The 13,645-nt window shown below is 37.0% G+C and overlaps 1 protein-coding gene across 5 annotated transcripts in view; it reads left to right on the forward strand.

Annotated features, from left to right (window-relative positions):
• Window positions 1-13,645, forward strand: part of CEP128 (centrosomal protein 128) — a 221,658-nt gene that overhangs the window by 179,099 nt on the left and 28,914 nt on the right. For 4 of the 5 annotated variants that reach the window (XM_083375272.1, XM_083375274.1, XM_083375273.1 and 1 more), the window contains one exon: window positions 12,967-13,044. The exons of the other annotated variant lie outside the window; for it this stretch is intronic. In XM_083375272.1, the coding sequence (XP_083231398.1) occupies window positions 12,967-13,044 (78 nt within the window). The remainder of the gene's footprint in view (window positions 1-12,966; window positions 13,045-13,645) is intronic. 5 annotated transcript variants of the gene reach the window in all.

The raw sequence follows: 13,645 nt of genomic DNA on the forward strand, positions 1-13,645 counted from the left end.
TATGTATTAAGAGAGCTAGAGGAAGAGTGATTTGTTTTTTTTTAATCCATCTGAATTAAGTCCTTATTGCCTCTCTCTCGAAAGTAAGTACTATCCATAGGCATTCTATGCAAGCTGTCTCTGCCTTGCCAGTCTATCTGTTGGGTAACAACTTGATTCTGTCCCTGGATATTTATATGTCACGATAGGTAAGATTTTCAGACTGAAGAAAATAGGAACATTAACAGTGTAATGTTGTCTTCCATATTAGCTTGACAGAACACCTGCCTACCATTCTGAGATATACGTTCTACTTACCCATATACGTATGTAGCACATGCCATGAAGATGAACGAGGTTACTAGTAGTTATGATCTTTGCATGATCAAAATCAGCCCTCTTTCCCATCCTCAGTTTCCTGCTTGGCTTGTTATCCTACTTCCTGAACCGTTTTTTTAGTTGAAAAGAAACTGAGGAAAGAGTAGGAATGTTATCAAAGTGTGCAAAGTTAGTCATATTTGTTAGGCATATGGTGCTAACCTACATTGTTGGGTTGAAAATATATTAACCATAATGCTATGTCTTTAAGAAGTTAATTGGCCAATGGGTGTGTAAGTGTTCTCATGGCCATAAGAGGAAGCTAGGAACGTAGCTTCTCTCTCTCTCTGAATTCACTGATCTCTACTATTACTGTTTTTGCTCTGCTGTTGGTTTGCTACTGTTGTAAACCTGAACTGTGTATTGACCTCTGGACTGGTAAGAAGACTTTGTAGTTTGGATTACTCCTTGGACTGTTGCTATTGTTTATGACCTGGACTGTTTATTTTTGACTGTGCATTTTTGTTCTTACACCACCTTAAAGTAAAATACTTTTTGCTTTTAAAACTCAGTGTATTCTTGTGTGACTTTTACTGCTCTCAGTACCCTTCCTTGTCTGTGCAACTCTTTGGTAGCACAAGGAGACCTCTGCACAACAAATTCCTTACCACTGGTTATGGGCCCAGGCCTGTACTGAGAGTTAGTACACACAGTATTCCTAGCTGAGTTTGTGTTAGCTATTTTGGTGTAAAATGGCACAAGAACTGTTGTCAGGCATCTCCTGGATAACCCGGTTGGATGGGACAAACTATGTTTCCTGGTCCACGAAATGCTGCTTGCTTTTACGCAAGGAAGGACTATGGACTGTTGTAAATAACCCACCAGATACTACTGCTTGGGATCCAGATGACGAAGAGGATGCAAAGAAGATAGACGACTTTAAACGTAGCAATGAGAAAGCTCTTTGCATTATTGGACTAACACTGAATGACCAGCAGCTTGTCCATATTCGTGGTGAGGAGTCTGCTGCTAGGTGTTGGGGCATTTTGCGAAGGCTTTATGTTCGAGACAGTGTGGGTGCACATATATACCTTACACATAAGCTGTTTAGGGCTCATCTGCAGAAGAATGGAGATATGTTGACACATTTAAATTACATGAAGGCAACTTTTCAAGAGCTTCATGAAAAGGAGCTGATTTTTTCAGAGTTGCATCAGGTCTACATTATTCTGTCATCTTTGGATGAGAGTTATGATGAGTATGTTTCTTCTTTGGAAGTCCTGACCAGAGAGGAACTGACATTGACTAACATTACTGGGAGACTGCTGGAAGAGTCCAGAAGGAGGCGTGACAGAGACCAGCTGAGAGAGACACAGCTACAAGAGGAGCAGCCATTTACCACTGCTTACAACGTCAAGAAATGTTTTTCTTGTGGGGCTAGAGGGCATATAGCTAAATTCTGTAGAAAGGGTAGAAAACAGAATGTAAATAGTAGTGGGAAGGCTAAGAAGAGCATTGGTTTGGCTATTTCTGATGAATCAACATCCAGAAATAATGAATTGTGGGTTGTTGATAGTGGGGCTTCACAATGCATTACTAAAGTGAAAAAGAGGTTTATTAATATGAAAAACAGCAACCAATATGTTTCACTAGCAAACGGTTGGAGGATGAAGGCCTCTGGTGAAGGTAATTCCTATTGTCCATGCATTAATGAACAGTTACCTATGTTATATATACCTAAACTAAGATTCAACCTGTTATCTGTAAGGGAATTGCTTAAGGTTGGGTTTGTGGTAACATTCAGAGGGGAGCAATGCACTATTGAGAGGAATGGAACCTGTGTAACTGCTAATTTGAAAAATGGTTTATTCGTTATCACAAGTAACCAGATTAGTATAGTTAAAGCTAACTCAATATGTGAGAATAAGAAGCCACATGATGAATGTATACATTTATTGCATAGGCGGTTAGGGCATGTAAACTTTAACTCACTGCGTAAAACAGTTGAGTTAGTAAAAGGAATTAAACTGAAGCCATGTAGTAAGTATTTGAATTGCAATGCCTGTAATCAGGAAAAGAGTAAGGCAACTCCTGCAAACAGGTTAAACGGCTTCAAAACAACTGTTCCTTTGGAAGTTGTGTTTGCTGATTTAATTGGACCCATGAAACCAAGTTTAGGAGGGTCATGTTATATTTTAAGTATATTGGACCACTACTCTCATTATGGATTTTGTTATCTGCTTAAGTCAAAGGCAGACACTTTCCAACAATTTGCAAACTGGCTGAAGTTCGTGGAGAGAAAAACAAAGAGAAAGGTTCAGTGCATAATTACTGATAATGGTACTGAATTTACAAATAAGCGCTTTGTTGATATGCTAGAATCAGCTGGCATTGAGCATAAACGTTCAGCCCCTTATATGCCTCAACATAATGCATTTGTTGAGAGACGTGGGCAAACGTTACAAGCCATGATGAGAACCATGTTAAGAGATTCTGGCTTAACAGATAGACTGTGGGGGGAGGCAGCAAAATGTGCAAACCATGTTCTGAATATAGTTGTTAATACTTCTACTGGTAAAATACCATATACTATATGGCATGGTAAAAAACCAAACCTTGATTACCTGCACACATTTGGCACCCCAGCTTGGGTCCACATTCCTGCACAACTCAGGAGTAAAGGCCAACATAGGGCTAGGCAATTATACTTCGTAGGTTACGAAGCTAACCACAGATCCTATCGTTTTTGGGAACAGGGCACAACTAATGTATATAACAGTTCTAGTGCAAAATTCCTTGATCACGTTGGTTGGGATAGGTTAGAGCAAGAAACTGTTAATACTGATCCTCTAGTGTTTGAGGACTCCTCTGATAATGTAAGTAGTAATGATAATACATCTCCTGTAAATATAAAAGATGAAGAGGAGATAGGGGAGATTAAAAATGAATCAGAGGAAGGAAAGGAGACAGAAACTCAAAGCCCTGTAATTCCTTGGCTTTCAACGTGTATCAGACATCCACCTGATCGCTATGAAGCCAGTATAATATGTCAAGTTAGTGTAGAGCCATCTAACTATGATGAGATCAGGATGTATCCTGAAAAGAAACAGGCATCATGGAAAGCTGCAATGAACAGGGAGTTGAAGTCTTTGCAGGATCTTAAGGTCTATGAGAAAGCAAAACTGCCACCTGGTGAGCAAGCTATAGGTTGTAAATGGATATATAAAATAAAGAAGGGTGTAGATGGGACTATAACCCATAAGGCACGTTTGATTGCACAAGGTTTTGCCCAAACTACTGAGGATTATGACGAGGTGTTTGCACCCAGTCTGAGGGCAACTACTTTAAGAGCAGCTTTAGTGTGGGCGGCTAAAAACCAATATATGGTTACCCATGTAGATGTTGAAACTGCATATCTACATGCTCCATTGCAACATACTATTTATTTAAGAATACCACCAGGATTGACCAGTGATAGAAACCATGATTGTTGGGAATTAAAGAAAAGCCTCTATGGATTGAAACAATCAGGCTATGAGTGGAATAAATGTTTAGTTAATGAGTTGAGTGCAATAGGTTTTATAGCCAGTAATGCTGATCCTTGTTTGTTTACAAGAGAACACAACGGAGCATTATCTTTTCTTTTATTATTCACAGATGATATTGCAATAATAACAAAAACTGAGTTAGAAACACAAACTATCATTTCAAGATTGGAAAATAAATTCACAATTAGGAATCTTGGGAAAATAAGCCACTATTTGGGATTAGATATTGTGAAAACGAATAGGGGTTTTAAGGTGTCGCAAGCCAGTAAAATATCTCAGTTATTAAAGAGATACAATATGGAAATATGTAAACCAGCAAAAACTCCAATGGCTATGGATTTGAAGGACACTAATGTTGAGAGTCCTGTATTTGATAAGACTATGTACCAATCTTTGATAGGAAGTCTTATGTATCTGAGTAATTGGACTAGACCTGATATTTCTTACTGTGTAAACCAATTGGCTAGGTACAACAATAATCCAACTGTTAGACACTGGCAATCAGCTAAACGAGTATTAAGGTATTTGAAGCAAACTATTCACTACTCGTTATATTTAGAGCCAAATCGTGAGTTAATCCTCACTGCATATGCAGATGCGAGTTTTGCCTCTGATACAAACACTCGTAAATCTACCTCAGGGTTGGCTGTAATGTTGGGTGATTCTTTAATTGGATGGAAGTCTATTAGACAAAAACACATAAGCTTGTCTACAATGGAGGCTGAATTTTCATGTCTATCAGTGTTATGTACAGAACTGCTAGTGTACAAACAATTATTGTTAGATATGGGTTTAAATGTAAATGATCCATTCATTGTATATGAGGACAATCAAGCTGCGATAAAGATGGCTAATAATGCTGCAGTAAGAACAAGATCTAAACATACTGATCTTCGTTATTTGAATGTCAGACAATGTATCAAAGATAAATTAATACAGCTAGAGTATTGTTCATCTGATGTAAATATTGCAGACCATTTTACGAAGGTACAAAGTGCTGTGAAACACAATGCTAATTGTGAAAGAATGTGCATAAGATTGTAAGAGTTATATATTATTCTACCCAAAGGGGAGAATGTTAGGCATATGGTGCTAACCTACAATGTTGGGTTGAAAATATATTAACCATAATGCTATGTCTTTAAGAAGTTAATTGGCCAATGGGTGTGTAAGTGTTCTCATGGCCATAAGAGGAAGCTAGGAACGTAGCTTCTCTCTCTCTCTGAATTCACTGATCTCTACTATTACTGTTTTTGCTCTGCTGTTGGTTTACTACTGTTGTAAACCTGAACTGTGTATTGACCTCTGGACTGGTAAGAAGACTTTGTAGTTTGGATTACTCCTTGGACTGTTGCTATTGTTTATGACCTGGACTGTTTATTTTTGACTGCGCATTTTTGTTCTTACACCACCTTAAAGTAAAATACTTTTTGCTTTTAAAACTCAGTGTATTCTTGTGTGACTTTTACTGCTCTCAATACCCTTCCTTGTCTGTGCAACTCTTTGGTAGCACAAGGAGACCTCTGCACAACAAATTCCTTAACAATATTTGTCAACCTGAACTATAGAACTCTAGCAAAACTCCTAATAGGACTTCAGCAGACTGTAGATATAGAACAAGTGTGTCAAACTGCTGGCCTGCAGGCCGGATGCATCATGGTGAAACCATGCCCACCCTATTGCCGGCAATAGAAAAAAAAGTCATGATATGTCACGTGACATTGCTAGTTTGACACCCTTGATATAGAATCTATATTTATTGATACACATGCATCACTCAGAGCATCATTATTACCAGTAAACAACTTTTTATTACCCAGCATTGGAAGTAAGAATCCCTTGTTGGGAAATGTGCAATCTTTTTGTTACTGGAGTCTGGCTTTGAGTTTGTGGCTTCAAGACTAAAAATAAAAAGTAATGTCTTCTTTTGATTTAGATCTGTCCTGTGGGACAATCTAGAACTGTCTATCATTGCATATGCATCAATATAAGAAGGATTAACTGCTTACATGCCCTTTAAATACCCAAGGGGTTATATAAAGTCATGGAAAATAAGCACCATGTTTTATCATTCTCTCTAAGAAGATAGAACATACCTTGCTGTGTAAATAAACTTTTTATATTAGGAAAATGAGATTAATAGCAGTCACTGTATAATGGAAGAGTGCACTTTTAAGTAAATGCTGCTTCTATTGGTCCAATTGGAATTGGTTGACCCTTATCAGCTTTATCACTGTCCTTTGCTCCCTGATAAATAACAAGCAGACACATATGTTTGTTCTCTTCTGGATTAGTTGTACTGCATGCATTATGGCACATCATTTTCAGTTTCTGGGCAATAATTAGTAGTACTTAATCACTCACTCTGTCAGGTGTTCTCACCAACCTTTTTAACATTTTGTTCTACATGATTAAACCTCTCCCTTTTAATAGAGAAAAATGCCATCATTAATATGGTACTCAAATCTAATTTTGGAGTTTATTGAATGTGTCAGTAAATTACTGTGTTTTTTTTCTACAGGTCAGCTGAAATAAGTTTTCTTTTCTTGTTTTTGGCTTTTATGATTTTATTTGCCTGTCCTTTCACCCCCACTCTTACCCATCTTCATAACCAGCAAAACTATTGTAGTGTAGCTGATGTGTTCTTGCCTGCCATAATGAGAGCACAAAATCTATTCCTGCAACCATACTCATGAATCATACTAGTTTTTCACATGCTTTTTAAGTGAAGTGAATATTAACCTGGCAGCTATTTTCCACACAGATTATAATGCTGGTACTTAGCTGTTGGCACTGTTGTAACAAGCCTGAAACAAGCCTTCAGTTGTTTGGACTGCAATGAAACAAACAGACTTTGTCCTTTGGAAGCACATTTAAAATTTCAGACACATGAAAAGGGAAATTCTAAGTTGTACGCTATACACGATGCTTTTCACATCAATTTTGGAAAATTGTGAATTGTGTAGATAAGCTCATGTATACCCGTTGCTCCTTTAGTGTAGAATAAACATAAGTCCGCACTCAGACGCAGTAATATCAAATGACTGCTTTTGGAGAAAATAAAATATTAGTGAAACTCAAATGTTAATGCATTTCATTACTTATCATCTCTGTCTGTCTGTGATGAAGATAAAAGAAACACATTGAATTTTAAAGAGAGTGTTGTTTGAAAATCATATGCTCTGCAGTTTCTGGAGCATATTGTTTCTTTAAGGCAGCGTTTTCCAACCTTAGGAACTTGAAGATGCGTGGACTTCAACTCCCAGAATTCCCCAGCCAGCATAGCTGGCTGGGGAATTCTGGGAGTTGAAGTCCATGCATCTTCAAGTTCCTAAGGTTGGGAAACGCTGCTTTAAGGTAATTGCTGAACAGTTAAGCCCCTTGTTCTGTTTTACACTGTTAACTTTTCTGTGGCTCAAGGCTGCAGGAAGACCTGCTGAGAATCTGCTGTCTCTTTCAAATATCTCTCAACCTTTTCCAGCCCTTACAAAGACCAGGGCCAGAAATGACTTTGGGAAGAAGTAGCAAACTATACATCTCATCACAAATTAATGGGGTGGAAAATCAAGACTTTGATGAACATAAGGCCACTATAAATGAAGCATACAATGTAAATGAGTGCAGCTTCTTTGCGGGAAAGAAGTGAGCAATTTAACGAGGAACAGACATTGATAGACACCTCCAAGCAATTTTCTTTCTTTTTTTGGGGGGGGGGTTGTGAAAAAAAAACCCAAGGTGTAGAAGTATCCTCTCAGAGAGCTTTTCTTGAATATTTTAAAATACACAGCTAAGCATATTTTGCAAGGTGTAGCTTTAATAAGTATATGATGAAATGCCTGGAATTTTATAGAGAATATATATTTAGTTTTCTTGATTAATTCTTCTTATGCTAATTGTGTAAAGATCCAAGTGTGAAGCTTAAATATTTTAATATAAACTTTAGCTGTAGTTTTGCTAGAAGCACATTATGCTACCTACAGCGAAACAAAGAATTCTGTAGTGATCCCTTTTTAAAGATTGCTTTTGATATTCACACACTAAAAATGCACTGAAAACAAGCAAAAGCCTTTTTGAAAGTAGTAAAGAATATAGCAAGATATAGCAATTTTCCTCTGAGCATTCAGATTTTTTTAAAGCTAATGTTGTTTTCCATCATTTTATATGCATGGAAGTTAATTTGATAGTGGCATAAGGATTTTTATTTGGAGAGTTATCTAGAATGGAGTGAAATGTCCTGCTAATACTTAGACCAATTTCAATGAATCATTGTAAGTACTTCAAAGAAATTCACTTCTATTTACTGCCAGACATATAATTGCAATCACTGACTCCGCTTTAGAAAGTTGTGAATCTAAAGAATCTTTAGTATAATGGGTTTCTTATTTTTTGTAAAAAATGATCACAGTATTTTAAATCAAATATATAGAATATGTCAATTACAGCAATAGTACTTAGACTTAAATACTGCTTCACAGAGCTTTACAGCCCGCTCTGTGGTTTACAAAGCCAGCATAGTGCCCCCAACAATCTGGGTCCTCATTTTACCGACCTTGGAAGGATGGAAGGCTAAATCAACCTTGATCCGGTGAGAACTGAACTGCTGAACTTCTGGCAGTCGGCAGTTAGCAGAATTAGCTTGCAATACTGTGCTTCAACCACTGCGCCACCACAGCTGGAATATTTATTTCCACTCAGTTTGAGATGCCAAAACCTTGAACTTTTTTGTGTTTCAGAACACATGTCAATTTTCCCCTCTGCACTTAGCTCTTTACTACAAAGATAACACTCAGAAAGCTTCTATAAATCCTGACAAAACATAAGGTAAATATGAATTCAAAATCAATAGACATTAAGCAACTGGTGTCCCTTGATGTGAATGAAGTTATTGACTATTGAAAGCCTTTTGTTGTACTTGAACATTTGTCTACTCAAACCTTTGGATACTATTTGGTTTTTCAAATTCAATTATCTATTTTGAATAATTTAATTAGAAGGCTTATAAAGAATCCCAATTTCCTTATCAGGATTTTCTCCAGGGATTTCTACTCAATGAAACAAAGCTGGTAGCAATCCAAGGGCACCTGTAAAGCCATTTTCATTATTCCTGAATAAGGTAAAGGTAAAGGTTCCCCCGCACATGCGTGCTAGTCGTTTCCGACTCTAGGGGCTGGTGCTCATCTCCGTTTCAAAGCCGAAGAGCCAGCGCTTGTCCGAAGACATCTCCGTGGTCATGTGGCCGGCATGACTGGACACCAAAGGCGCACAGAACTCTGTTTCCTTCCCACCGTAGTGGTCCCTATTTTTCTACTTGCATTTTTACATGCTTTCGAACTGCTAGGTTGGCAGAAGCTGGGACGAGTAACAGGCGCTCACTCTGTTATGCGGCACTCGGGATTCGACCCGCCAAACTGCCGACCTTCTGATCGACAAACTCAGCGTCCTAACCTACATCCCTTAAAATATATCTCTTTTTCCATATCATTGTCTGTTTGTCCACTTGGCTGATTAATGTTTGGCTTAATTATAGTAGAAACAGGATAACTTGCAAATGCAGTTTAATATCACAAAATCAGAAAAAGTAAAGCTTGGAAGATGCCTTGATGTTTATTTAGTCCAGTCTTGTGCAAATGCAAAAATTCATTTCGACAATATCCTTGACAGATGATCATGCCACACCTATTAAATACCTTCAGCAAAGAGAATCCATCTCCTACCAAGACAGACTGTTTTATTATTGAAAGCTCATACCAGTAGGATATTTCTTCCTGATATTCAATCTCCTTCCTTGTAATTTAAGTCCATTGTTTCTTGTCATTCTTAATGAAACAGCAGAACAATTCAGACTCCACATGCAGATATAGGAAGATAGCTATCATGTCTTCTCACACTCTTACTTTCTCCAGGCTGAATACATCCAGTGCTTCTTCTCAAGCCCCTTAACCATCTAGGTTGCTGTGCTCTGGACATGTGCCCAGAACTGGAGGCAACAGTCCAGGTGTGATCTCACCAATAAAAAAATAGAATGATTAACTTGAATTTGACATTGTATGTATTTGATGCAACCTAGGAATTGTTATTGTTTTGTAAAGGTATCACACTGTTGCTCATATTCAGTGTCATATGATGCTGAAGATTCGTTGGTTCTTGTTCAAGTCTGGATTATGGACATTGTGGCACTTTTCCATTAAGAATTTTCTTATTCCCCACTCCATTTTTCTCTCATCAAATTTGATCATTTTATTTTCTAACTCTTATGTGGGGCATTTATAAATTTATCAAACATGCCTAGGTTTGCCACTTAACATTTCCATCCACCTTGATCTGAAGATACACACACACAGCCCGCTCTGTGGTTTACAAAGCCAGCATAGTGCCCCCAACAATCTGGGTCCTCATTTTACCGACCTTGGAAGGATGGAAGGCTAAATCAACCTTGATCCGGTGAGAACTGAACTGCTGAACTTCTGGCAGTCGGCAGTTAGCAGAATTAGCTTGCAATACTGTGCTTCAACCACTGCGCCACCACAGCTGGAGTATTTATTTCCACTCAGTTTGAGATGCCAAAACCTTGAACTTTTTTGTGTTTCAGAACACATGTCAATTTTCCCCTCTGCACTTAGCTCTTTACTACAAAGATAACACTCAGAAAGCTTCTATAAATCCTGACAAAACATAAGGTAAATATGAATTCAAAATCAATAGACATTAAGCAACTGGTGTCCCTTGATGTGAATGAAGTTATTGACTATTGAAAGCCTTTTGTTGTACTTGAACATTTGTCTACTCAAACCTTTGGATACTATTTGGTTTTTCAAATTCAATTATTCATTAGGAATTAATTGTTTATACATTCATTTGACTTACAGTCCACCTTTCATCCGGAAACTTAAATAACCCTGTATATTAGCTTTAACTGAGAGAAAATGACTGGTCTAAAGTCAGCCAGTGACCTACCATGGCTCAATCTAGACTTGAACTTGGGTTACTCTACTTTTAATTTAATACCTTCACCACATCATATGGGCTTTCGGTCTCTTGATTGTTCAACCAGCTCACATTTTTCTTCCTTAGTATTTCATGGGAGAAATTCATATTGGAAACATTGTTCCAGATCTCTTCTCTTAAATATTGCCATCTTGTGGGACCTGGGAAGTGTGCTTTTTCTGTTGCAGTCCCTGCCTTATAGAACACCTTCCCCCTTTAAATCTGGCAGGTCCCTCTCTTTTTAACCTACAGAAAGCTGGAATGTGTGGAGAATTTTGTGGGCTGCGTTGCGGAGGTTCTTTTGTGGTACTAGGCATTTCTGGTTTTGGATGTATTGTATTGCATTATTGTATAATATAAATACAATATTGTATGTATTTATTGTATTTATTATATTCTCTGATTTTATTCCTTGTATATATTGTTTTATTTATTTATTTACTTGTGAGTCATTTGGTTCTAAAATGGGTGATTATACAAATGTTTCAAAGAAATAAATGAATCTGCCTATCCAACCAAATCAAATCAAGATCTCCAGTCCTTTCGCCGCGGCCTCAAAACACTCCTTTTCCACCTGGCTGACCTGGACTGACAGGCTTTTTAATTATGTTTACAATTTTTAATTTATTTTTAATTTTTAATTTTAATTTATTGCACAGATGACTTTAATCTTAATTTTATCTTAATTTCTGTACTTATTATATGTTACTGTTGTTAGCCACCCTGAGTCCTTCGGGAGATAGGGCGGGATATAAGTCCCATTAATAAATAAATAAATAAATAAATAAATAAATAAGTAAATAAATAGGATCCCATCTCTACAGGATTGTCACCTGACAGAGCCTTGAAAGAGACATTTTCAGGAGCTACCCCCCACATATGGGAACTCACTGCCAACAAAGATTTCACCCTCTTGTTCTTTAGGAAAATTAAAAAGAATGTATCTGTTTCCTTTTTCATTGGTGTATGGTAATGAAGGTAGGGTTCAGAGGTGGATGGTTGCATTTTTTAATCTTTTATATGTATCAGGAGTTGGGGGGCATTGCTTTATATTCTGGCATTATGAGTTTCACAGAGATGTTGGAAATAGCCAAAAAGCAAGCTAGACAGACAGACAGACATGCATTCAAACAAATTACTAGATTCTAGAGTTTTGTCTGGCAAGTTGAGTGTTCTGTCTTTATCTTGGTCATCTTTCTGCCTATTTGGGAATCCAGGAACATCAGATATGAATTTATGGACTAAAGCAAAATCTAATATAAGGTCAAATTGTCGATAGAATAAAAAGTGCCAGAGCTACATTAAAGACCTTGCTTCCAGCATGGCTGCTCTGAACTGAGATCTTATAAATCAGATTTGGGGATTGTGTGAATATTCAGAAGGAATTTCTCCTTGGGAAAAAGATTGTTTGGGTGTAACCCTTGACCCACAAAGATCTGATTCTTTAATAGTATATAGCATCTTTAAGCTTGAATATACATTTGCCTATGTTTTCTGGATTTGGTGGAACTTTCATCTCTCCTGTGTCCTCAAATGAAGGGCTCTCTGCCTTGTAAATGAACTGAGCCTGGGTATGTCTCCTCTAGAGTCCCAGTCTCCAGTGGTTTAAAATTGGGCAGCACATTTAGTAGTTCAGGGAAGTCATGTTATAGTGCAAGTGGTCTCTTCAGCTGAGTTACATTGCAGGATGTGTCAAGGAAAATAAATGTACTAAACATGAAAGGCAGAGAAAAAAAAGCTTTTGTGTTCTGGTCTGTGTTGTATTTGTGTTAGTTTGTATTTTTTATGAATAAATAAAAGTAATTGATTCCTGTTTATAATGAGTGAAGGGTTCTTATGAATTTTTCTAGATATCAATATCATTTTAATCATTAAGTATATCAAAGTGTTCAAATATTGTGCCTCCAGATTAGTGTGAAGTGTGCAGTTTCCACCTTGAGGAAAGATGTCCAAAGCTTTAGTGTAATTTTGCAATTACTTCATTCATTCATTTATTAAATTTATATGCTGCCCATCTTGCTGTCCAACTCTCAACTTTTGTGAAACTATTTATTGTTCCATTATCTTGTTAATGGCAATATCACATGTGCAGGCTCATCATGCATACAGCCCTTTTGAATACTTCAATGTTTTTCAGAGTACTCAGTTGGCCTTAGAACATCTGGAATCTGCTCCTGAGAAACTGAATGTTACAGAAGATAGTGGAGATTTTGGGGTAAGAATATTTGAGATCTCTTTCATTTTTAAATATTTACTAGCATTCTATACAATAGGGGAAAGTATTATACTTATCTCTGTGTTTTGCTCCTTTTTTCTTTTATTAATAACAATAACTATAAAAATAGGGGAATATACTTAAGGCATGACATCTAAAACACATGTTATAAACCTCTATTTGAGGTTCACATATTAGCATGAAGCTGAATAGATTTGTTTGGCAGCAAATTCCTTCTTTATCATTCCTTTACCTGCTCAAAAAGATATTTCTCAAGGAGAGTCCTTCCATCTTGATTTGAATACCACATTGTAATACCACGTAACAATGTGATGTTTTTAAGGTTTAATGAATTTGAAATCTGAAAATATTTCTCTATCCCAGTTTTTGATATATTCACAATGTTTTGGCAACCTTTTAAAATTTGATATCATTTAGCTATGTGAAAGACTATTTGAAAAGTGATAATTTTTGTTTGATTTATTAAGATACAATGCAAGAGGACCCAGATTGTTGGGGGCAATTAAGCTGACTTTGTAATAATGCCGCTTGGGGGTGTGTGTGTGAAAGCCCTAATAAGCAGGCATATACATAGAATGAA

This window comes from Vipera ursinii, assembly GCF_947247035.1.
Source record: "Vipera ursinii genome assembly, chromosome: 1".
Lineage (NCBI taxonomy): Eukaryota > Metazoa > Chordata > Lepidosauria > Squamata > Viperidae > Vipera > Vipera ursinii.